This window comes from Leptonychotes weddellii, chromosome 8 (genome assembly GCF_054177405.1).
Source record: "Leptonychotes weddellii isolate Sample4059 chromosome 8, ASM5417740v2, whole genome shotgun sequence".
NCBI lineage: Eukaryota > Metazoa > Chordata > Mammalia > Carnivora > Phocidae > Leptonychotes > Leptonychotes weddellii.
In genome coordinates this window covers 61,995,203-62,020,663 of record NC_138376.1, presented here as the reverse complement: position 1 = coordinate 62,020,663, position 25,461 = coordinate 61,995,203, and the positions used below count along the sequence as shown (strand labels likewise).

General features: G+C 37.7%; 1 protein-coding gene across 1 annotated transcript in view; it reads left to right on the top strand.

Annotated features, from left to right (window-relative positions):
* SNAP91 (synaptosome associated protein 91) overlaps positions 1-15,633 on the top strand; it is a 140,794-nt gene extending 125,161 nt beyond the window's left edge. Inside the window, exons 26-29 of the mRNA XM_081828599.1 lie at positions 7,157-7,240; positions 7,885-7,989; positions 12,234-12,336; positions 14,218-15,633. Coding sequence (XP_081684725.1) covers positions 7,157-7,240; positions 7,885-7,989; positions 12,234-12,326 — 282 coding nt within the window. The 3' untranslated portion in view covers positions 12,327-12,336; positions 14,218-15,633. The remainder of the gene's footprint in view (positions 1-7,156; positions 7,241-7,884; positions 7,990-12,233; positions 12,337-14,217) is intronic.
* Positions 15,634-25,461: the final 9,828 nt, after the last annotated feature.

Here is a 25,461-nt window from a genome sequence, read left to right as displayed (position 1 = left end):
CCCTTCCAAATGGAAATTTCCAGAGATTTCCTTTGTAATGTAAACGTCCCTTACAGAAGTTTAACTTCTACTCTGTTTTCAGAACTCCTCCTGCATCTGCTGTTTCTCAAAATAATATTATGCCAAAGAGGCGTACTTAGGGATGGCATATTCTGCTACCCTTCAATATGTTCTCTTTTTTTTATTTTTTGAGATAAAATTTACATAAACACTAAATTCGCCATCTTCACAATTTTAAAGTGTACAGTTTAGTGATTTTCAGTATATCTGCAATGTTGTAAAAACCATCACTATTATCTAATTCCAGAGTATCTCCATCACCCCCAAAAGAAACAAAGTCCCTTTTCAGTTTCCTCCTCTCCCTATCCCCTGGCACCGAATAATTTACTCTGTTCCTATAGATTTGTCTATTCTGGGTATTCAATATCAACAGACTCCTATAATATGGAGGGCTTTGTGCCTGGCTTCTTTCACTTAGCACAGCGTTTTCAAGGTTATCCATGTTGTAGCATGTATCAGTACTTCATTCCTTTTTATGGCTGAGTAATCCATGGTTTGGATATACCACATTCATCAACTGATGGGCATTTGTGTTGTTTCCACTTTTTGGCTATTATGAAGAATACTTCTATTATTTGTATAGAAGTTTGTGTGTGAATATATGTCCTCAGTTGTCTTGGGAATATACCTAGGAATGGAATTGCTGGCTCATGAGTAACCCTCTGTTGAGCTTTTTGAGGAACTGCCAAACCTTCCCACAGCAGCCAATTCATTTTACATTCCCACCAGCAATATGTAAGGTATCATTTGTGGTTGTGATATGCATTTCCCTAATGACAAATGATGTTGAGCATTTTTTCATGTGCTTCTTGGCCATTAGTATTTTTTTTTTTTTTTTTTTTGAGAAATGTCTTCACATCCTTTGCCCATTTTATTTTTGGGTTGTCTTTTTATTGTTGAGTTCTAAGAGATCTTTATGTACTCTGGATACTAGATACTTATTAAATATATGATTTGCAAATATTTTCTCACATTCTATGAGTTGTCTTTTTATTTTCTTGTTAGTGTCATTTGATAAATTTGATAAACTTTGATAAACTCCAGCTTATCTATTTCTGTTTTTGTTGCTTGGTGCTCTTGGTGTCATATTTAAGAAACCATTGCCTAATCCAAGGTCTTGAAGATTTACACTTATGTTTCCTTCCAAGAGTTGTATAGTTTTATCTCTTACATTAGCTCTTTCACTATTTTAGACTCATTTTCATATGTGGTGTGACATAGGGGTCCAAATTCATTATTTTGCATGTGGAAATCCAGTTTTCCCAAACCATTTATTTAAAAAACTATTCTTCACTTATTGGTCTTGGCATCCTTGTCAAAAATCAATTGACCATAGGTGTATGAATTTATTTCCAGACTCTTTATTCTGTTGTACTGATTTATATGTCTGTCCTTATGCCAGACGTGTTTCAATGTAGCTTTGTAGTAAATTTTGAATCCAGGAAGTGTAAGTCCTCCAAATTTGTTCTTCTTTTTCAAGATTGTTTTGGCTATTCTGGATCTCTTGCATTTCCATATAAACTTTAGGCTCCAGTTGTCCATTTTTCCAAAAGAAGTTGAAATTTTAATAGGAATTGTACTAAATCTAAGCAATTAGGAAATACTGCCATCTTAATATTAAGTTTTCTAATCCTTGGACACAGGATGTCTATTTAAGTTTTGGATGTCAGCAGTGCTTTAACAAATTGTTTAACAATATCTCAACAAGTCTTGTCCTTTTTTTTTTATTTTTTTTTAGTAATCTCTATACTCAACATGAGGCTTGAACCCACAACTCTGACATCCCTCTTCCAACTAAGCCAGCCATGTGCCCCAAGTCTTATATTTCTTTTCTTAATTTTATTTCTAAGTACTTTATTTTTAGTGCTACTGTAAATGAATTATAATTGTATTTTTTGATTGTTCATTGATAGCAAACACTACACTGAGTTTTGTATATTGATGTTATATCATGCAACTTTGCTGAACTTGTTTATTAGTTCTGATGGTTTCTTTTGTATATAAATTCCTAAGGATTTTCTATATATAAGGTGATGTCATCTACAAATAGAGATTGTTTCTTTTTTTCTTTCTGGATGCTGTTTCTTTCTTTCTTACCTGATTGCCACAACTAGAACTTCCATGACATCTTTGTCTTGTTCTTAAGGAGAAAGCTTTTAGTCATTCACCGTTAAGTACGATGATAACCATGCGTTTTTTGCAGATGCCTTTTTTCAGGTTGAGGAATTCCTTTATAATAGTGTGTTGAGTGGTGTTTGTTTTGTCATGAAAGGGTGTTGGATTTTGTCAAATGCTTTTTCTGCATCTAGTAACATGATTATGTGGGGTTTTTTCTTTTATTCTGTTAATATGATCTATTACATTGATTGAGCAAACTTTACATTTCTGGGATAAATCTCACTTGGTCATGGTATATAATTCTTTTAATATGCTGCTGGATTTGGTATGCTAGTATTTTGTCAAGAATTTTTGCATCAGGGTTCATAAAGGATATTGATCTGTAGTCTTCTTCTAATGTCCTTGTCTGGCTTTGCTATCAGGGCAATACTGGCATTAAAGAATAATTAGAAAGTGTTCTCCCACTTTTTTTTTTCTTTTTGTATGCTTGAGGAGGATTGATATTAATTCTTCATTATACACGTAATAGGATTCACCAGTGAAGCCATCAGGTTCTGGGCTTTTCTGTGGTGGAAGTTTTTTATTGTTGATTATATTGCCTATGCTGTACTTTTTTTATAACTAGAAGTTTGTACCTCCTGACCCCCTTCATCTATTTTGCTCATCCCTGCCCACCTCCCCTCTGGCAACTACCAGTTATTCATATGTAAGGATCTGTGTTTTTGTTTGTTCATTTGGTTTGGTTTTTAGATTTCATATTTAAGTGAAATCATGTGGTATTTGTCTTTCTCTGATTTATTTTACTTAGCAGATACCCTTTAGGTCCATCCGTGTTGTCACAGATGGCAAGATCTTTCTTTTTTATGGATGTATAATATTCCATTTCATATGTATTCCACATCTTCTTTATTTATTTATCCATTCATCTCTTGGTGGATGCTTAGGTTGTTTCCATATCTTGGCTATTGTAAATAATACTGTAATAAACATAGGGGTGCATGTATCTTTTTGAATTCATGTTTTCATTTTCTTTGGGTAAATAGTAGTGGAATCACTGGATCATATGATATTTCTACGTTTAATTTTCTGAGGAACCTACATACTGTTTTCCACAGTGACTGCACCCATTTAATTCCCACCAACAGCACATGAGGGTTCCCCTTTCTCCACATCCTCGCCAACACTTGTTATCTCTTGTCTTTTTGATATTAGCCATTCTGACAGGTGTGAGGTGAGATCTCATTACGGTTTTAATTTGCATTTTCCTGATTGTAAGTGGTGTCGAGCATCTTTTCGTGTGTCTGTTCACTGTCTATAGGTCTTCTTTGGAAAAATGTCTATTCAGGTCTTCTGCCCATTTTTTAATCAGATTGGTTTTTTGGTGTTGAGTTGTGTAAGTTCTTTATATATTTTGAGTATTAATCCCTTATTGGATATGTTATTTGCAAATATCTTCTCTCACTCACTAGGTTGCTTTTTGTTTTGTTGATTTTGATTTTTTTTTTTTTTTTTGGTGTAGTCTCAAGTTTATTTTTACTTTTGTTTCTCTTGCCTGAGGAGACATATCCATAAATATGTTCCTAAGGCCAATATCCAAGAGATTGCTGCTTATGCTTTCTTTTAGGAGTTTTATGGTCTCAGGTCTCACATTTAGGTCTTTAATCCACTTGAGTTTATTTTTGTGAATGATATAGGACAGTGGTCCAGTTTCATTCTTTTGCATGTAGCTGTCCAGTTTTCACAACACCATTTATTGAAAACACTGTCTTTTCCCCATTGTATATTCTTGCCTCCTTTGTCATAGATTAATTTCTGGTTTATTTCTGGGCTCTCTGTTCCGTTCCATTGATCTGTGTATCTCTGTATCTGTTTTTGTGTCAGTGCCCTACTGTTTTGATTACTCTAGCTTTGTAGTGTATCTTGAAATCTGGAATTATGGTACCTCCAGTCTTGTTCTTATTTCTCAAGATTGCTTTGCCTATTTGATGTCTTTTGTAGTTCCATACAAATTTTAGTATTATTTGTTCTAGTTATGTGAAAAATACTATTAGTTTTTTATAAGAATTGCATTGAATCTGTAGATGGCTTTGAGTATTATGGACATTTTAATAATATTAATCCTTCCAATCCATGAGCAAGGTTTATCTTTCCATGTGTTTATATCATCTTCAATTTCTTTCATCAATGCCTTATTGTTTTCAGAGAATAGATCTTTCACTTCCTTGATTAAATTTATTCCCAGGTATTTTCTTCTCTCTGGTGCAACTGTTTTCTTAATTTCTCTTTCTGCTACTTCATTATTAGTTTAGAGAAATGCAGCAGATCTCTGTATATTGAGTTTGTATGCTGTGACGTTACTGAATTCATTTATCAGTTCTAATGGTGTTTTTGTGGGGTCTTTAGGGTTTTCTCTATATAGTATCATATTTTCTGCAAATGCTAAACGTTTTGCTTCTCTCTTACCAATCTGAACACCTTTTATTTCTTTTTCTTGTCTGGTTGCTGCAGCTAGGATGTTCAGTACTATGTTGAATAAAAGTGATGAGAGTGGACATCCTTGTCTTGCTCCTGATCTTAGAGAAAAAGCCTTCAGTTTTTCACCATTTAGTATGATGTTAGCTGTAGGTTTTTCATATATGGCCTTTACTGTATATATTATATATATGCATGTATGTATATATTCTATATATGTATGTATGTATGTATATTATGTATATTCCCTCTAAACTTACTTAGTTGAGAGTTTTTATCAACAGATACTGTATTTTATCAAATGCTTTTTCTACAGCTATTGAAATTATCATATGGTTTAGGGCTTTTTTGATTACTGATGGAAGTTTTTTGATTACTGATACAGTCTTTTTCTTTACGTCTATTTAGATTTTTTATGACTTCTTCAATCAGTTTTTGTTGTTTGTCTCTACTCCCATATTTATTATTTCCTTCTTCTGCTTACCTTGGGTTTAGTTTCCTTTTTTCTAGTACCTCAATGTAGAAGTTTAGGTTATTGATTTGAGATCTTTCTCCTGCATATGGGCTATATGTTCTTGTTTCTTCGTATGCCTCAGAATATTTTTGTTGAAACCTAGACATTTTGAATATTATAATGTGGCAACTCTAGAGATCAGATTCTACTTCTTCTCCACAGGTTTGTTGTGGTCACTTTTTTGTAGTTGTTGTTTGTGTTTTTGTTGAGTGACCATTCTGAACTAATTCTGTAGTCTCTGTTCTTTATTATGTGTGACCATTAAGATCTCTGCTCCTTTAGCTAAGTGGTCAGCTAATGATTAGATAACTACTCCTGAAATTCCTTGAACCAGAATATCTCCCAGTCTTTGTAGAGGGGCTTCGAGTTGTGTTGAGGCATGTCTTCAGAGTCAACCAGGCAGTTTGCCACTCTGCCTTAGCGATCACAATCACATACTGCTTGCTCAAAGCCTTAGGGTCAGCTAGAGGCCTTCTCATGTCTTTCCTGAGCATGCACACAACCGTGGGCATGTGCATGAACTTCTGAATTCCCAGGAGTATGTCTGAGCTTTTTAAACTCTTAATCCCCCAAACATCTCCTTCTCCAGACTTTCCTACAAGCTTTTTGTTTAGTCTACTATTTGCCCTGTTATCCATTGCTTCAGACAGCAACAACTGAGACATTTGCCTGTAAACGTTTTCCACAGGTGGCTTCAGGTAACAACTTTAGCACTAAGTGCTTTCCCAGTTTGGTGAGACAAAGGCAAGCCTTTTGAGCCAGTCTTTCCAGGGAGCCATCCAGATGAGACAAAATAAAGAATTCAATATATTCTGCTCCCTCTGGTACTATTACTAAGAATATAAGCTGTTATTTTCAAGACTACAGCTGAGCTGGAGAACAGTAGATGACACTAGGGTAAGTTAAGATGCCACAAAGCTCACTATTCTTGCGAAGATCAGCTGATTTTCTTGAGTAAGTACTTTCTTGGTTGCTGCAAGCTTTGTTGGTTTCCAGAGTTCTAAAATAGTTGGTTCTAATAGCTTTTGACTGTTTTTCCACTGATTTTATGGATTAGGGAGAGTTTCAGAGTTCCTTACTTCACCATTTTTGCTGACATCACTATAGTATTTTCTTTTTTCATTAGGATTTTGCTTTAATGGTTAAGTTTAAGGGATTGCAGTAGGGTTAGTTTTAAACATAAGGGAAATATTAGGGGACCTGTTGTATGACTGAAAACTGTCAAACCTGTACCTGAAATGGGATATTTGTGCTTTGTTATGTGTAGTCTTCTAAATGCTTCCTAAAACTTGGAATTAATTTTGGCTCTTGTGCAAATGTATAGCAGTCAAAAAGAGAGAAGTCTAACACAGAAAAGGAGAATCTAAAAATGGGGGAGGGGACAAGGGGCGCCTGGGTGGCTCAGTTGGTTAAGTGTCCGACTCTTGATTTCAGCTCAGGTCATGATCTCAGGGTTGTGAGATCGAGCCCCACAGTGCTGGGCATGGAGCCTGCTTAAGATTCTCTCTCTCCCTCTCCCTCTGCCCCTCCCGCACTCTTAAAACACAATAAAAATGGGGGCAGATAGAAACCAAGCATTGATATGTAAATGAAGACACATTCTTTAGATGTCTACCCCAGTACCTGTAGGAGGATATAATGATAGGAAAAGAGAAATTTGACTCATTTACAGTGAGGGTAGAGGAGAAGCTTATAAGGAGGTAGAGAGGAAGCCCAATGTTGTCAGGCTGCAAGCTGGGGAGCCCAAATAGCACCATGACCATGAACATCAAGTTAGTAACCTTGTTCATATCACTGGCATGGTGCTAGAGCCATTTTTTAAAATTTAAAACAAATATTTTTCTTTACATAGCCAACACGTATTTAAAGGGGCATACATTTTAAAATTATATTCTGTTATTTTAAAACCAAATTATGTCGGTTCTTTTTGTTTGTTGGTGGTGGTGTTGTGTGTGTGTGTGTGTATGTGTGTGTTGTGGGTTTTTTTGGTAGCAAGGAGCTGTACCTCCAGCCAGTTCGGTTCCTCCTGTTGCCGGGGCCCCATCTGTTGGACAGCCTGGAGCAGGGTTTGGAATGGTGAGTGGCCACCTGTGCTAGACATTGTAATTGACATTTCTGAGGCCTTTGCCAAATCCCAGATTGACAAATACAGCTACAGAATATAATTCGTCCCCCAATGCAGTAATGTATAACTTAAAAAATTAAGTTATCTGTGTTAGACATTAAGAAGTCTACACATGACATGATAAAGTCAGCTATAAAATACTTAAATTCTGTCATCAAAATAATTTCTGTAGCATATAGTTTTGTCATTTTGGGAGTAATATCTACCAAACACATTCTTAGCTCAATCATCAAAATCAAACTCTTAATTACTGTACTCAGACTTTCCACTTATCACTTTTATCACTAGCAAATTTTAGGGCCAGGGTCCATAAATAAACAAGGTTTTATCTCTTCAGAATTATGCTCACAGAAGACAAATAATCACCAGCAAAGCCTGGTTGGGAGAAGGATGCCATGTAGCCAGCCAGGCTTCTACTATCCCTTGGTGATTCTCTGCCATCTGTCAGCCTCACAGCACCCATCACTCAAAATTACAAGTTATACTTTCTCACAGACCTGCTTTCCTCACACATTTTCAGGAACATTGAACACTTAAGTGTCAGGCATTCCCCTAGTGGATTCCACTCATGCTGTGAACTGCTCTTCCTTTTCAGCCTCCTGCTGGGACGGGCATGCCCATGATGCCTCAGCAGCCCGTCATGTTTGCACAGCCCATGATGAGGCCACCCTTTGGAGCTGCGGCTGTACCTGGCACACAGGTCAGTATTTTTAATGTCCTTAAAATAATGACATTGTAAGTATAAAACTGCCATGTGGCAAACTGTTTAAAAATGTTTTTACCTAAGATAATCCTCATATCTGTTTCTTCAGAAGTAAAGGGGGAGGGCGCCTGGGTGGCTCAGATGGTTAAGCTTCTGCCTTCAGCTCAGGTCATGATCCCAAAGTCCTGGGATCGAGTCCACATCGGGCTCCCCGCTCAGCAGAGGGAGCCTGCTTCTCCCTCTGCCTATCTCTCTCTCGCTCTCTCTCATGAATAAATAAATAAAATCTTTAAAAAAAAAAAAAGTAAAGGGGGAACATGGGAGACAGATCAGCAATAGTGTGAGGTTTGGAGGAAAATGATAGAAGTAACTCACTCTCCTAAGTCCCTCCATTCCTCTCCTACTTAATTCAGAATAGTTCCGGAGGACAACTAGACATTTAAAGTATCTGCACATTTATTTCAGAAAAATGAGTACTTCTGATCCATAGTTTTATCATGTGTCCCAGAACTAGCTAAACTCAAGATTAGGGACACCCTCCTCCAGGTTGTCAGTTGTGCCCAAGAATTGTGAAGCTAACAGCAATGGGTTTGCCAAACTGCAGAGTCTAAGGGAGCAGTCCCTACAAGACTATGTGCACCTCAGACACCAGCCACAGGTTTGGGAGTCCCAAGGGCTACCCCTTCACTTCAGACCAGCTGCCTACAGATTTGAAGGTTCTCAATATCTTAGAACAACTTACAGAACTCAGGAAAGCATGAAATTTATTGCATTTTTATTATAGTGAAAAGATACAAATTAGATCTAGCCAAAAGAAGAGATGTGAGTGAAGTCTGGAACTGGGAGGGTTCCAAGCATGATGCTTCTTTGTCCTCGAGGATGTGTTACTCAACCTGACATCAGTGTGTAGCAATATACGTGCAGTGTTGCCAACCCAGGAAGCTCACCTGCACTTCAGTGTGCAGAGTTTTTATTGAAGTTTCCTTATGTAGGAATGATCGATTGAATTATTGCCCATGTGGTTGAACTCAATCTCCAACCCCCCAGCTTCACTCAAAGTCAGGCTGAGATCATGTGGCCCCAGGACCTGACGCTCTCATCATCACATTGTTGGTCTTTCTGGTTGGCTAGTCCCCACCCTCAGTCCTCTTGTTAGCATAAACTATCAGGTGTGGTTCCAAGAACCCACCCTGAATAACAAAGACATTCCTATTACTCAGGAAATTCTGAGGGTTTAGAGGTTGCCTACCAGGATCCAGGACAGAGGACAAACCTCTCTTTAGATGAGGTCAAATTTCTTACTACCAAAATGGTAAAACACATACACTTTGTTGAAATGTTTTGCTGCCAATAGTGATAGTCATGTTGATGAGTAACCAGTTCTTGATTCCTTTTGTAAATTGCCTGGCCAAGGTGGAGGTATAGGTAGAACCAAAGAGGTTTTTACCATGAGAAACTGACTCGGGTGGAGTCAGAACATCACTTTATGACTTTACTAGCACCGTGCCCAGCAAACCAAAACAAAAAGCTCAAATATATTACAATGGTATCAGTAAATGGTTTCACTTCAATAATATTTTTTTAAAGATTTATTTTTTTATTTTGAGAGGAGGGAGCAGGGAGAGGGGCAGAGGGAAAGAATCTCAAATAGACCACCTGCTGCACAGGACTCATCTCCCAACCCCGAGATTATGACCTGTGCTGAAATCAAGAGTCAGATGCTCAACCAACTGAGCCACCCAGGAGCCCCACTTCTGTGATATTTTTAACTCACCAAATGGATGTTTATATTGTTATCCATAGGATTCCTACTTTGAACTCTCTGAGTATACTTTAATCCCTTTTGCTTCCTTTAATCATCTCCAAAATCTATTGTCTGCCTCTTCCCAAATTTCACTTTCAGCTTCTTTAACCCTTCAAAAGCCACAGTGACCAGAAGAGAGAATGGTGGGTGTTCAAAGAGATAAATTTAGAATGTGAGAAACCCTAGCCTTCAAGGCTATCCTCAGAGCACTGGCTTCATGAGTAATTTTCTAGTCTGCTCTGAGTCTAATGAACTCTGCCTCATATTGTTTCTGAGGGGAGTGAGGAAGGTTTAGGGGGTAATAGTCGGGGTTAAATTTAATCTAGATATATTTAAATTCTAAGAAGGATCTCATTTATTATGAATGTCTCCTTGATGGTTGAATACATCTATGATTATTTAACACCTTTTTGAAAAAAGGCAGGACATTTCTATTTTTATTAACTTGGAAGAATAATATTAAGGTTTTAAAAATTTTATTGTATCTTATGTGCTAAAAGCTTTAGAAATAAATTAACACAATTTTATTAAAGTAGCTGTTTTCTTGCATGATACCAGTGTTACATAGCATCAGTTTACTTAATTCAAAGAATGAAAAATAGATAATATGATGAAAGTAGTGTTTTAATCATTTAATTGAATTCATACTGATTTAGGAAATGGTATGCCATATTTATAAAAGTTTTAGATTGTAGGGGTGCCTGGGTGGCTCAGTCAGTTAAGTATCCGACTCTTCATTTGGGCTCAGGTCCTGATCTCAGGGTTATGAGATCAAGCCCCGTGTCAGGTCAGACTCTGCATTGGGTGTGGAGCCTACTTAAGATTCTCTCTCTCCCTCTCTCTCTGACCCTCCCTCCCTCTCTAAAAACAAAACAAAACAAAACAAAAAACAACTGTCTTATTTCCTGTATCAGAGAAGCAGCAGAGGTGATTATACTAAATAGTAAAATAAATATGATTTTATAAGTTCAGAAAACAAAATACTGTTTTCCATTACTAATTACTGGACTATTCTACTATATCTCAATTGGTTGGTATCATCCTTCATGATGTCATCTCACCAAATTATTAACGAATCAACTCTTACATTTCTCTTTTCTTTTTAAGATTTTATTTATTTATTTGTCAGAAAGAGAGGGAGAAAGAGAGCGGAAGAGCACGAGCAGGGGGAGCGGCAGGCAGAGGGAGAGGGAGAAGCAGGCTTCCCGCAGAGCAGGGAGCCCAATGCAGGGCTTCATCCCAGGACCCTGAGATCATGACCTGAGCTGAAGGCAGATGCTTAACAGACTGAGCCACCCAGGCGCCCCTCAACTCTTGAGTTTCTTACCTTCCAAATAACTTCAACCCTTGCATTTATTTTTTCTGATCTTTCTATGAAGAATGATTCCTGTTTTAAAAAATGGAAATCTGATTGATAGGTAATGCAGTCAGTCAATAGTTTCTGGACATAGGAACAAATCTAAAAATCTTTATTTCTGGAGCTCTATTTACTGAACCAATAAAAACATACATCTCTACCCCCATAATCCCAGATTTTTGAGATTTCTACCAGGCACAAGCATAGGAGAAGAATTAGACTCAAAGAATCCATGTCAATTATTACTCTATACAGATCACATGACCTTTTTCAAGGCTTCATAGCCTAACACTCCTGCAAAAGCCTGCTTCCGCTATGTCTGTCACACAGTAAAATAATTTAGGTATTAATTAAACAGAAACAAGGTAAGTTAATTCTTTGTTGCTTTTGCTAGCAAGTGCAATATGGTTCTTTCCTATAGCATTTAGTAATTAGTCTTCTCTACAAGCTGGACTGGCAATATTGTAATTTTATGACATTCACACCTGGGAAACTCTTTTCCATCTGAAACAAACAGTGCCCCCAAACTTGACTGGTTTTCGTTTAAAATACTTCATGTGAAATTCTATATTTAGTTAATAATTTAAAGTAATTTCTTAAATGACTTTCTGCAAATTATTTGCTTTCAGTTTTTCCCTCAAACTCACTCTCACTATAAGGAAAAGTCATTAAAATTCCTTTATTAGTTTAGTGGTACTAATAACTCAAAGTAAAAATGCTTTTGTGTAGAGCAATTGATTGTTGTGTTATTGTATTCTATATTCATAATATCTGAATGTGACTAGTTTTCTACATCTTCCCTAACTCATATCCATATGGTTGTACCAGAATTCTCAAATATTACTTTGGCTAAATCTGATGTCAGAGAATTTCAAGAAAGCCAAAGATCATTTGAAGTGTACTTTATGAAACCAAAATTAAACAACACTGTGGCTAAGTAGAATGAAGTAGATTTTGTAAACCTTTAGCCATCTGATCTTCTGCATGTTTGTTTTCTGTGGTATGTGCTCTGCCTAATGCTTACCTGTCTCTCTGTTTGATTTCTGTTTCTGCTGTCTTGGGCTGGCTTTTCCCCACTAGCTTTCTCCAAGCCCTACACCTGCCACTCAGAGTCCCAAGAAACCTCCAGCAAAGGACCCATTAGCGGATCTTAACATCAAGGATTTCTTGTAAACAATTTAAGGTATCTAATATTGAGCTTTTCCTGTGGGCTTATAATGACCTTGTAATGCTTAGCTATCTCAGATATGATATTTGTATTTCTGTTCTTTGAACACATGTAAGAAATAAAAACAACAACTTGAGTGTTTTTACTTTTTAAATCAGTATTAAAGCTGTCAATGAATGATCAATAAGTTTTTTAAAACCTTGATTAATTTACAAAACTAAGAGAGAGAAAAGCCTCCAAGTTGCCCTGAGAAGCACAAAGATTTTACTGATAAAGCAAAAAGTTGCCCAGGCTACTTGGTAAATTAGAAAATTACCACTTTATTACCTGATGACAGGAATTTATAGAAAGCTAACATCTATTACATTGCATTTAGAAACCATCTAAGAATATACTTGGCTACAAAATTGTATTTTTTTGTTTATCCTTACTTGGCCTCATCAAATAAAGCTTAGATTGTTACCCTTTGCAGCTTCTGCACTTAAGCAGAATTTTAAATTTCTAACATTCTAGTTTTAAATTTCTAACATGATTTATGACATGACTAATAATGGACTTACGGAAGGAAACTGATAAAGGAAAAAAGTTTACTGCTAACCCCAGCACCTAACACAGTGGGTAGATTCTCAAGTACTTGCAGAAAGGGGATAAACAATAATAATGCTGCTTTTCCATTACACAGTACTTTTCATCCCCACTTCCTAGTCATGAACTCCTTTAGTCGTCTCAGTGGGAAATCAAACCCTGTGACGTAAACTAGCCAGATACTCTTTGTCTCCATTTCGCAGCTAAAGGAACTGATCCTTGGCATTGAGTGGTTTGCTCAAGGTCACACACTGGAGGGAAGAGTACGAGTGTCAAAGTTTTGGGACCACTGTCCAATGTAATTTTTATTATGCTTCGTACATCCTATACATAAATATATTTTTAAACTTTCTCTACTGCATACTAAGATTTTTGTGGATTCAATTACTTTATGATTTGTTTTTTCTTATACAAGGTTAATGAGTTTATCATTTTGAGGCTTTGATATCTCAGTCAAGTAATTGCTCCTTGTGCCTGACTTTTCTATTCCGTGTTGGGTCGGACTGGGTTGGTGTAGGCATAAGTGAGACAATGAGCACTTCTTAGCTACTAAAGGTTCAGGGCTGACTAAGGATACTGCAGGGAGCAACCCTTCATCCACCTCTCACTCAGTAAATATGCTCTCCTGGTGTGCCAGGAGCTCTGAGAAGCACCTGAAGCAGAGATGCTCGACATAGCCCTCAGAGGTTCACAGTCAAAAGGAATCAGACACAGACTAATTTATGAAAAAGAGTTCCCCACGTGGCTAAGCCTTCACCCCAGGCAGATTCCCTGGCAGGGATGACTGGGGAAGCAGGGACTGGTGTTCCTGGGGATAGAGGAAGGGGGAGTGACGTTCCCAAAAAGGCACTGTCACCATAGATTATCTCCCTCCTCCTCTCTTCTGTTACTTGTTCAACTGTTGAGTGACTCACTGAACACCATAACTGAAAAAAAAAAAAAAAAGCCAAAAATAATGAAAATTGCTGTCATTCCTTCCCCCCCCCCGCCCTTTTTAAAAGGCGAACTGTTCTTATATAATAGTAAATGTCTCACTACTGAGATTTCTAGTAAGTATCCACATTTCAAAATTTTGCTGCTACAATTTTTATCTAAAATGAAACTTTACATTAAAAGTTTTCCTAAAAATTTCTTCCCGGCTGAAACTTGAAGCAGAGAATCGTGAAGAGTGTATAAATGTGAATTTGTTATAAAGAAACCTTTTGCGTGAAGATTTTTCATAGTAACTGTGAGGTGAAAATGCAAGGGAGGTAATATGTTTGAGGAGTGTGTCATGTTGTTTTCTAATTCAAGTGCTTTTTATCTTTACAGCTGCGATTTTTGTGACTGAATAGGAAAAAAAATAATGAGTTTGGAGACTTCAAATAAAATTGATGCTCAGAGTTTCAAAGTGAGCCACCAGTACCGAACCCAATGCTTACTCGTAACTTCTCTTCCAAAATGTGTAGCACAGCTGTGAAAGTGAACATTAGGAATGTGTACTACCTTAGCTGTTATCCCTATCTCAAAATTGTAGTGTATTTGGGTTCTTTGTGTGTTGTACGATGTAAAAACAATGAATGGATGTTTCTGATGCCTTTAGTGCTTTTCTGGACCTCGCCCATGGACGGATGATGCAGCTGTTGTGTGGTGAGCCAGTTGGAAAGATGTGTCTGTGTTTTTGAGGGCTTTGATGTATATATGACTTTTGGACAAACCTAAACTCTCCCCATAAATTCTCTTTTTCTCTGTATCTCTGTTACAAACATGGTGTGATAATATCAAATAGTAAGGAAAACACTCTTAAATATACAAAACTTTTTCGGTGTGGAGTACATTTTTCCAATCACAGGAACTTCAACTGTTGTGAGAAATGTTTATTTTTGTGGCACTGTATATGTTAAGAAATTTTGTTTTAAAAAAAGTATAAGGGTTAACATCCATAATAAATATTTCTCCTTGAAGCTACCTTATCAAGAATGAAAAAATCATATGGAAAGAATTCCATATTTAATCACTGCTATATTAAAATGTATATTTTGATTATATTTGACAGGTTTTGCATCTAAATTGACCTATTTATTCATTCTTGATTAAATGCACTGAAAAGTAAAGGGTCCGTTTCTATCCCATCCGTGAAAATGCAATTAGAGATGTGCTACTCAAATGATTATGAAGACACCCCAAGGTATATGTGTAACTTAAAGATTACTGCAAATATTTTTATTTTATTGTGGGTTTTATGTACATCTGTTAATTTAGTATTTCTTTGTGTGTTCTGTAGACTAGTGTTCTTCCATGCCTCAATTGAGCTCAAAGTAGGTTTTGTTGTACCATTGTGATTAGAATTTAAACTAATTCAGAGACTTGTATCCTTTACTGTACATACTGTATTCTTTAATTTTTAATTTGTTGTCATACTGTATGTGCTGATGGCTTGGCTTAAGATTTTGATGCATAAATGAGGTCACTGTTGATCAGTGTTGCTAGTAGCTTGGCAGCTCTTTGTAAAAGCATATTGGGTTGGAAAGGTGTTTGCCTATTTTTCAAATTATTTAATAGATGTATGGTACCATTTAAAAGTGGTTGTATCTGAATTTACTGTGGGGATAACATACACTGTAATGGGGAAAAGTTACCTAAAACCAATTTCAAAATGGCATTTCTTTCTATTTCAGTTTAAAAACCCAGTGCATGTACGCCCTCTGAGATGCAATAAACACCTTGAACAAAGAAATGCAAACATAATCTTTCTCTTCTTGATTATTTTTTAGAGAAAATGTCTGTTTCAAATGACACACAGCATATACAAAATATTGAAAATTTGAAAAACATTCACAGTGAGAAATGCTGTTCATGCCAACATAGTTCTGATTATTTTACAATAAATTAAAAATAAGGGGAAAAAACACTTTAGCTGTCATTAAACTTGGGACTCTGGTTGCTGTCAGATAAACTGAAATTTCTTTTTTTTTTCAAAAAAGAAAAGGAACTTTCTTTTAAATTATGCAACTCCTATAATAGTTTTGTGAGAATTCTCCATGAAAGTTGAAGAATAATAAGATAGATTATAGTGTACACACACACTTGCCTGCCCATAAACTCAGACACACAAATCTAGAAAACGGGCTGACTTTATGCCTGTAACTCAATTGTGACCATGACTCAAAAAGTAGTCCAACCTCAAATAGAAGTATTTCTCAGCTACAAGCATATCCTTATTTCTAAAACTCTCTTGCCCTTCACTAACTAGGATTTGTATCTCGAGGACTAACTTTCAGAAGCTAGTATCTGATTATGTATTATGATTTTTGTAGATTACGTTTTGGTCCTATATTACTCTGTAGGCATATTGTAACATAAATGTGTTTTAGACTTCAAGTAATTTTAAGTTTAATACTGTATTTTTTAATAAGCTTTTTCTCTTCATTGAATGGCCCATTCAGTGGTATAAATTCTCAATAGGTGAAACTGCAAGAGCATTATTTTTAAATCTGACACTTGAACCTTGCCGCATTGAGGTTCTTGGAGGTCCTTGTACAATTGTCATATAGATGAGATGCTGAATGAGGTCCTCTGGGTACTTAAGAAATGAGTCTCTCTGGATAATTTTCAACACAGGTCCAGTTTAGCCTGTGGCTCTTCCACACGTGAGCCTGCCTCCCTAGCCTCACCTCCGGCTCAGCCCCGTCCTCTGCGTGCATGAGGATGTGGGCACAGACACACTGCTCTCTGCATCACCACACCACTCCTGAGGCAAGGGGACACCGAGCACTTTGCTGGCTCACACAGGGCCTTCTGCCTGACATGACCTCACCAACTCCAGCATTGCAGCTAAATCCTACTTGTCTGTCATGGCTCCCCACCCTACTCTTATCAACCCTTATGGCACTTAACATATTATAATCATCTGTGACAGTGGCATCCTCTGGCCAGTTGTGAGCCTCAAAGGCAGGAAACATCTCCTGTTCATACCCTCAGGAACTAGCACGTCAGTGGGTGCCTGCCGGTAAGTGTTTGGGATGAATACAAGTATACTAGTTCTTAGAGGTGTCCTCACTTACCTGGACACTGCTGAACTAATACCAATTTCTAATTCCTGAAGAATAACTCTCCTATGGACGTTTATTGTCAAATGTTAGAGTTTTAATAGCTGTCAGCTCATCCTAACAGAAGAACTAATATCAATTAAAAACTCATCTTGGGTTGAAGATTTTGAGTCACTTTTTATTTGGTATAATGGTTGCAAGTGGTTCTCTCTATATTGTCTCCTTTGTTCGCTTTTGTGTTATTTGTTGTACTTTAAAAAAAAAAAAAGAATAAAGACCAAAGACTTTTTTGGAGGAGTCGTGGGGTTTGCAAGAGGAGGAAAGGAGTACAACATAAAAAGAGAAATGGAAAGTCACAGAAAGATAAATTGTGTGAAGGCCTCCTTCTGCCTCTTAGGTAGACATCTTTAATAATATAGCCCCAAATTTTTGTTGGCGGAAGAGGGGCATGCTCTGGTGGCAGTGATTAACATAGTGTTTCTTGTGTGGAAGTACTGGTTCAAAATAAAAATCAGGGTCATCTTAGTTGAGAAGTCACATTGGTCTCTATTTTCAAGGCAGTGGGTTTTGTGGTAGTTTATTGTTAATCCTCTCAGGCTTTAAGAAAATTTCAATTTCTCATCGCCTTGCTGACAGATTTCACTACTGCACACGTTATCTGGATCCCCTCTGTGAGAGGAAACATGAGGGAGCTGTGTGTGAGTTAGTGATATGGTCATTAACCTTAGCTAAAGCCTCAGAACAGCAGCGCTGCATCACCTGAGTTCATTCCCACGCACGCATGCTCAGACAGTTCTGAGACAGAAAGGGCTTCTATAACTGACTCTGTAATAGGTGCCCTACAACTCCTTTACAGACGACGGGTCTTCAAACTGGTTTCGCTCTGCACCTCGGCACTTGTTTTTGAGGCCCTCAAAAAGCTCTCATTTATATGGGTTATATCTGTCAATGCTTACTATGTTAGAAATTAAAACTGAGAAACTTTCAAATGTCTTTAATTCATTTAAAAATAAAAATATTAAGGGCCACTTGGGTGGCTTCGTCGGTTGAGCGTCCGACTCTTGATTTTGCCTCAGGTCGTGATCTCAGGGTCATGAGAATAAGCCCTGCATCAGGCTCCGCACTAAGGGGGGTCAGCTTGAGATTTTCTCTCCTCTGTGACCCCACCCCCCGTTCATTCACACTGTCTCTCAAAAAAAAAAATACAACTCACAATTCAATACAGAGCTGGGGGATGAGTGTGTCAGCTGGAAAAGGTGTCCAGGCAGGACACAACACCCACCAGAGTTCAACTCAGTCGCCTAGAGAATCCTTCTTAGAGTTTCCAATACCTAATGATACTTTTTAAGAGCATGAATGGAAGACGATGACATGATAAATGCTTTATAATAGAATTAAGTCTTTTATCTGGAGATCAAGAAGTTTAATAAATATACTTTGACAGTGATTTTTAAAAAAAGCTAGAACCATTTAGTGATGATTGGAGATGGAAGATACTGTCGAAGTTAAATATAACCAGAAGGAACACGACATGTGCAGGTGGTAGCCGTCAGGGCTGCAAGAGCGAGACAATTTGGATTAAAAGCCTATGGCTGCAAGAGATGGCAGCCTGCAACAGAAGCCAGGCCTGCAGAAAGCAGCACCCAGAAGGGTCAGGACCTAGAAGGGTCCCTTCCCAGCGAGGCGAGGGGTACACAATCATCTTTTCATGATGGTCTCCTCTGCTGTTAACCCAATCTTGAGTACTAGATTCATTTCCAACACACCCAAACATCCCATGGTTCTTTTCTCTCTTTCAGAGTAGAGAACACCTCTGGGGTAAGTCAACTAATTTCATAATTTATAATTGTCTTTGTAAAACCTAAACAGGAAGTAAACTTTACAGCCTGAAAAGACTTAAAAGTATATCCCGAGGAAATTTGGAATTGTTTTTTAAACTGTCTGCTATTTTGGATCACGTGGATTTGTCACCCTATTGAAAACAGGAAATGGAGTTGTGACCGTGTATGAAATATTTCAGATGTAAATTCAGGGCCAGATTTTTAGAACACCTATCCCTTCTCAGGGAAAAACAAAGCTATGGCTTCAAAGCTAAATTAAAAGGAGCATTTAGTTTTTAGAACAGAGACAAAGGTGTGGTTGCTATGTGATTGAGTTCAGAATAAAATATAGCTAAATGACTTACTGGGTGGTTATGTGTTAACTAAGTGTTAGTTCACTAAAAAAACCACGTATGTTTGTTACCTAACTCTTGGCATTGCATTCTTTGTGTATGGATGTTATCAACCTTACTGATAGTCTACAAAAATGTTAAACATACATGTCTAAAAATGAGCTCAGTCTTTTTCCTCAAGTCTAGTTTTCAGTCTTGCTTGGTGGTCTCACCATCTACCTAGGCTCCCAAGTCTCCCACCTGGGTGACATGACACCCTCAATTCTCTCCTGCATTCAGTGGGCTATTGAATATACTGAGCATTCTGCCTGACTTGCCCTCTCCTGCCATTCCCACTATCACTTCCTTAGCACAGCAGCTCCAGCGGCCTCTACACAGGGCTCTTTGCCTCTAGTCTAATCCCCATCCAAACCCACCCGAATCCAGCCTAAAGGGTATTGCCAGGTTTCCTTACCCAAGTGCCCATCTGATCACATTTCTCTAACTTAAAAACCTGCATCAATTCCCGGTCAACTAAAGGTTAAAGTCAAAACTCTCTAACATTGCATTCAAATCCAAAAATCTTTTCAAGGCTCGAAGTCTAGCTTGGTAACCTCATTTCTTTCCATTCCTCACCAGTAGGAGGTGCTAATCTCCTATAGCAACAATCCTTAAATACTCACTGTAGCCTGAACACACCACTTACATACTTTTGCACCCCTCCCATGGATGCCCTCCTCTCCCCCAGGTTCCCCACTGATAGGTTGGAAAACTTCAACTTACCCTTCAAAACCCAACCTAGGCCTCACTTCCTCTAAGAAATATTTCTTTATCATATCTGCCCACCCTGAGAGAGTCAAACCTTCTCAAATGTGTTCCTTCAGCACCTTATACTGAACCTTTTCCACACTATTTTTTTATATGTCTGACTTCCTTAGTATATTATGAATTCTTTGAGGAAGGGTAGAACCTAGGACTTCACTCTATATCCTATGTGCCTAAGATTAGACTCAATAAAAATTTGTTGAATTAAATTGATCTAACCTACATTGTGAAATGGATTATAAATAAAAATATATATATATAGTATCTAATTTTCAGGAAGTATGTAGAATTGGATTTTGTCACAAATTGTAAAATGATTGCATATGCTCAAGAGTTTTGTAAATTTGACTCATTTCTTACCATCATAAAACAGTATTATAACAATGTTATTGCGAAAATGTATTTCCACTTTAGAAAAATACTGAAAAGAATACTCTGTATGTATTTGATAGTTTACCACCACTTTCATTACCAGAGTCCTTGAGGTAGCTTACAAGAACATGTATAAAGGCAGTTGAAGCCGAGAAAACATTTACCCTGGAAGAAAAAGACAAACGTCATCATTGTGTACAGAGGGAGAGCTATGGAAGGTGGAAGAACAATTCATTTAGGAAACACTGTGACAGTGGTTCCCGCACCTGGGTGATCATCCAGTACTTGGAGAGCTTTATCAAATACAGATCTCTGGGCCTCACTCTGGCGGATTCTAGGGTAGATCTCGGGGAGGCCCTGGAAACAGGCTTTCTAAAATAATTCCCTAGGGCCTTCCGATGAGCAGCCAAACTTGGAAACCACTAGGCTAAGGGAAACCACTGAAAACCCAGAGATCCAGATCTGTTTAAAACTTATGGGTGATTCCAGGGAATTTTAGAAAAGGGGAATTTTCTAAATACTTCAAAATAGGAAAGCCACAAAGAGTATTGTGTTTCAGCTAGTCTAAAAATTGAGACGTTTAGTTACTAGTCATAAAAACGATGGTCCATATTGCATTATGATACAATAGTTTCCACCAAAACCCAAGCTTTAATTTGAGGGTATGTGCAGGAGAGAGATGCTGCCATCTGTGGGCCTACGACGGCCCAGGACAGTGATGTGGAGCCACATCAGTCACATGGCCGTCTGCATGAAGAGGCACAGCTGCCCATTTGGTGGGTACAATAGTGTCACTTAGTTTCCCAGGCCACAGAGAGCCTTTTAAAGTAAATGTTCTAAGTACAGTGGCAAAATACTAAATTCAGGTCCTGTCTCCCAAACAACATGCTTTTATTTTTAGGCAATTGCTTGATAAAGTGGAACTTTTGTTTGGCAGTAGAATCTTGTCACCAAGCCCATAGTGATTTTTTAAAAGAAAAAATAAGCAGCGTGTTTGTAGGTATCACAAAGAAAAATTTTTGAAAAATTTAAAGCTGTATCTTCCAAGATTTGTTAGCTGCAACTTTTTCTAACAGCTGATCCATTCAAAGTGGTTTTGAGGGGAAAAAAATCCATGTGTCCTCCCAGATCTCTCTACTATGTACTAGTACATTCTTTTCTCCTATACCCTGAGATTTATGTTGTTGTGTGATCAGGTATGTGACTTCATTAGCAGTAGTTTAAACTCTAAGTAAAGCAAAAATTGCAAATTAATTCATGGGAGGAGAAGGGCTGGTAGGGGGAAGGTGCTTGGAACCCAAAGGGACTTCTCCTTACCATCCAGAAGCCTCAGTACTGTAAGGATTATTTTAGGAAATCCCTGAATTGCTTATCTAGTTTATAAGCTCCTTGATGGGCAGTTTTTAGAAAAACATTATGTTGTTAGCTAAACCCCAGTAAGCTGGAAGCTTGGGAATAACATAATGGGGGGGTAGGGGCAGGGAAGACGAGTTTCAGAGAACAGAGGCACATTACCCTAATCCTCCCAGCACACGCACCACACACAAACTTCCCTGTTCGTCAGGAGAAATGATTGCTGGCCTCTGCTTATGGGAAATGCCAGTCTGTCTTTCTTTCAATTATATCAGGGAATTTCTATAATCTTATAAGACTAACTGTAACTATCAGCATATTATATTTGCTGAGCATTGACTTTATACAAGGCAGTCCAGTGTGGTTGGACAATTAAAGGTATTTTATTCCACACTCTGAATGTTTTCCATCACACCAGAGTCGCTGTACCTCTCTGCTGCAGTGCTAAGTGTAGGCATACGTCGGCGGCAGCCGGATGACAGATTCTGAACCTGCAATAACATGTTAACATTCACAATGCGCAGGTATTTTAACTGTGAAGGAGGTTGGGGGTTCAATAAAATATTTGGGAAAGATATTTTTCTTGACTTTTGAGATTAGAATTTCATTTGAGTATAAAACAAGTCAATTATGTAGTCCGCTGATGTTTCTCTTAAAACTTTTTGAAAGTGTTAATGGGGCATCTGGGTGGCTCAGTCGGTTAAGCATTCGAGTCTTGATTCGGCTCAGGTCATGATGTCAGGGTCGTGAGATGGAGCCCCCACCACACGCCCGATGCTGGGCATAGAGCCTGCTTAAGATTCCCTCTCTCCCTCTCCCTCCACCCCTCCCACACCCCCCGCCCCCCCACTTATGTGCACACGTGCGTGCGCGCGCACACACACACACATTCATTCTCTCTAGGAAAAAAAAAAGTTCAGCTTTTTGGATAAAAATTTTTCTATGATGTAATGCCTTCCAAAACTCATACTGAACATAACTAAATTTAATATTGATCATGTAATCATTATAAATATGACATATATTGGTATGCCTCCAGGGGCCAGTGTGGTTCACGTAACTAACAGCACCAAAACGATTTTGTAGTCTTTATACCTTTTTTTAAAAAGTCCTTTAGTGGTTTGCCTGCATCCTCCTTTTCTGTCAGGCTATCACTTCTTGGGATTATTGTAGACTTGCCTTGGCAGCAAGCGACCTTCTAACTGTAATTTGAGAAATTAGATCACCAAATTTGTTAAGATTATTTCTACAGCAAAAGTAATTTCATGTCACTCATTTTGGGCCTCATATTTTTTGTTGTATTTTGGACACTTGAAATTGCCCACAAAGGAAATTCTAGGTAGCAGATCTTAATGGCATATTACAAATTGCTGATGAAATTAAAAGTAAAATATACAGAAGAATAAGGAAATGCGTGGTCATCAGGCTGAGCAAGAGCCTGGAGGAAGCTTCCAAACTCTGTATTCAGTTGTGGGAGCAGTTTCTGACGTATTCCCTTTATCTGTGCCCAATGGGTGAAAGTGTACACACTTTTTCAGCTTACAAATCGATACATACAGGATTTCAATGACATAAATGCGAGTTTCTGTATTAGTAAAATGTTCACAAACACAGATGGGAATGTGACAGGCTTAGTTTGATAACACCACACTGGAATGCAATCATGGATCATATGATCACGTGGACTGCCGTGTAGATTGAAGTAGATGTGCTAAGTAGCCTACTTGTCCCCAGTGCTTGATGAAAGTAAGTGGATTTCAAGATGTTATTGGAAAATTTTAAATATGACTAAAGCAAAAAGATTTTAGGGGCAAATTTTGAGGCAGAGATGATCTGATTAAATGTTTACATGGCAGATGGAGAGGATGAGGGGTACTACGGATGCCTGGCTCCATCAGTTTGTAGGCCCTTTTATCAGAAACACACACATGAGTCAGGAGGGAATATTGCAAACATCTGATTCCTTAAGTGCCTTGCTTCAGTATTCCCATGATAAAATTCATTGCAAATATTACCATTATTTAAATATGTAGCTGTAGCTTTAGTGCAATATACAATTAAGACAATACCTCTAGCATTTCGGAGCCTTGTCATGTAGCACAGAATTAGTAATGCCCTGAAAGAGGAACCCTCAAGGTTTACTTGGTGATATTTTTTAGCATGTATTGGCCACCTCCTCTGTGCCAGGTACAAGCACTCGAGGTAATGATGATGAAAGTGGTGAGAAAGAGTTTGGTTGCCCTGAGCTGCCATTCACAGCCTTCGCCTTGCTCCTCTGTTGGCTGCTGTGTTTGTGAGGTTTCCTGGGCCCGGGACAAGGTACAACTTCTGGCTCTTGAATGGGCACCTGTTGTGAACTGACTGTGCCACCCCCCAATGCATACACCCAGTATAATGCTATTTGGAAATGGGGTCTTAGCAAGGTATGTGGGGTTAGATGAGGTCATGAAGGTGGGGCCCTTATAACGGGATTATCCCCTTATAAGAAGAGACACCAAAGAGCTCGTTTGCATTCTCTCTGAATGTTCACAAAAAAGAGGTCACGTGAGTCTACAGCAAGGTGGTACCTAGCAAAATTCCGGTGTTTAAGCCCCCCAGTCCATGGTATTTTCTTCTGGCAGCCCAAACTAACTAAGACAACACCTTACCTGGAGGTAAAGCAAACTAGCCTAGATTTGGATTACAAGCTAAGTTGGCCACCGTGCTCTCGACAGTTGAACTAACTGAATCAAACTGCCAGTTATCAACCCCAGAAAGTAGACAAGGAATTTCCCTCCCTAGGCTTATTTGTAAGTAGAAAAGAAAGCCATCCAAGACATTTTTTCCCCCTCAGTTAAATGGTGAATCAATAAAGAGTCGTGAATCCACCTATACACTGACCTCATCTGATGAGAACATGATTTCATGATCAATTAGACCAAATCTCCTAAGTATCTTGGAGCCTTATGATTAGGGCATTAAAGAAAGAGCAATTCTAGCTGGGGGGAAAAAATCAATTTATTAGAAATATTCTTCCATTAATTAATTGGAGATGTTTACTAAACATAAAACTATTTTTTAAGCCTTGGCAGGTTATCTTTAAAATCAGTAGCGAAAATATATTTGTTATAGTGACACCATATAAAAGAATATATGATCCTATTTCCAGGCTATTTCCGGCTAGAGATCCACATCTTTGTAATGCTCAGTGCTTGGTTCAATTGCCTTACCCCAATATTCTTAATTAAGGATCAACACAGTTCATTTTTGATAAGAGTAAACACCCAATTTGCTAGCAGAAGGGCAAAGAATTATGAGTAATTGAAATGTGGAGTTTGGGATAAAATGCAAGATAAACAATGTAATTTTTGCAGAATGTAACAAACTGATCTAATAATTTAAACTAAAATAGTAAGTTATATTCCTGAATTAATTTTAATAACTAACCAATATTTAATGGGTGAAGTTTTTTTACTGGAAAACCACTTGAATGGAATGTGATGGAGGGAAGTTAAAATCTAAATTTTGGAGTTAAGCGAAATGATCTTTATGGTCTCTTCTAATCCTGAGATTCTTTCTATGAAAAAGAATTTCAAAGTATTTTTTCATCTACAAATAAAAAGGCTAATAATTTGTCTGGAATTCTGATCTTGCTCACATATGCATTTAAATCTTTTTTCAAAAAGAACATTTGGGATTTAAGTAAGCACATCAAAAAAGAAAAAAAAAATGTTGTCTCTTCTACCCACACACTTATCCATTTGAGCAAGAAAAAAAAAATGAAACACATTATTTGGGTAAAGAAAAAAATCACACAATTTTAAATTTCAGTTGGTTTGTAAATAC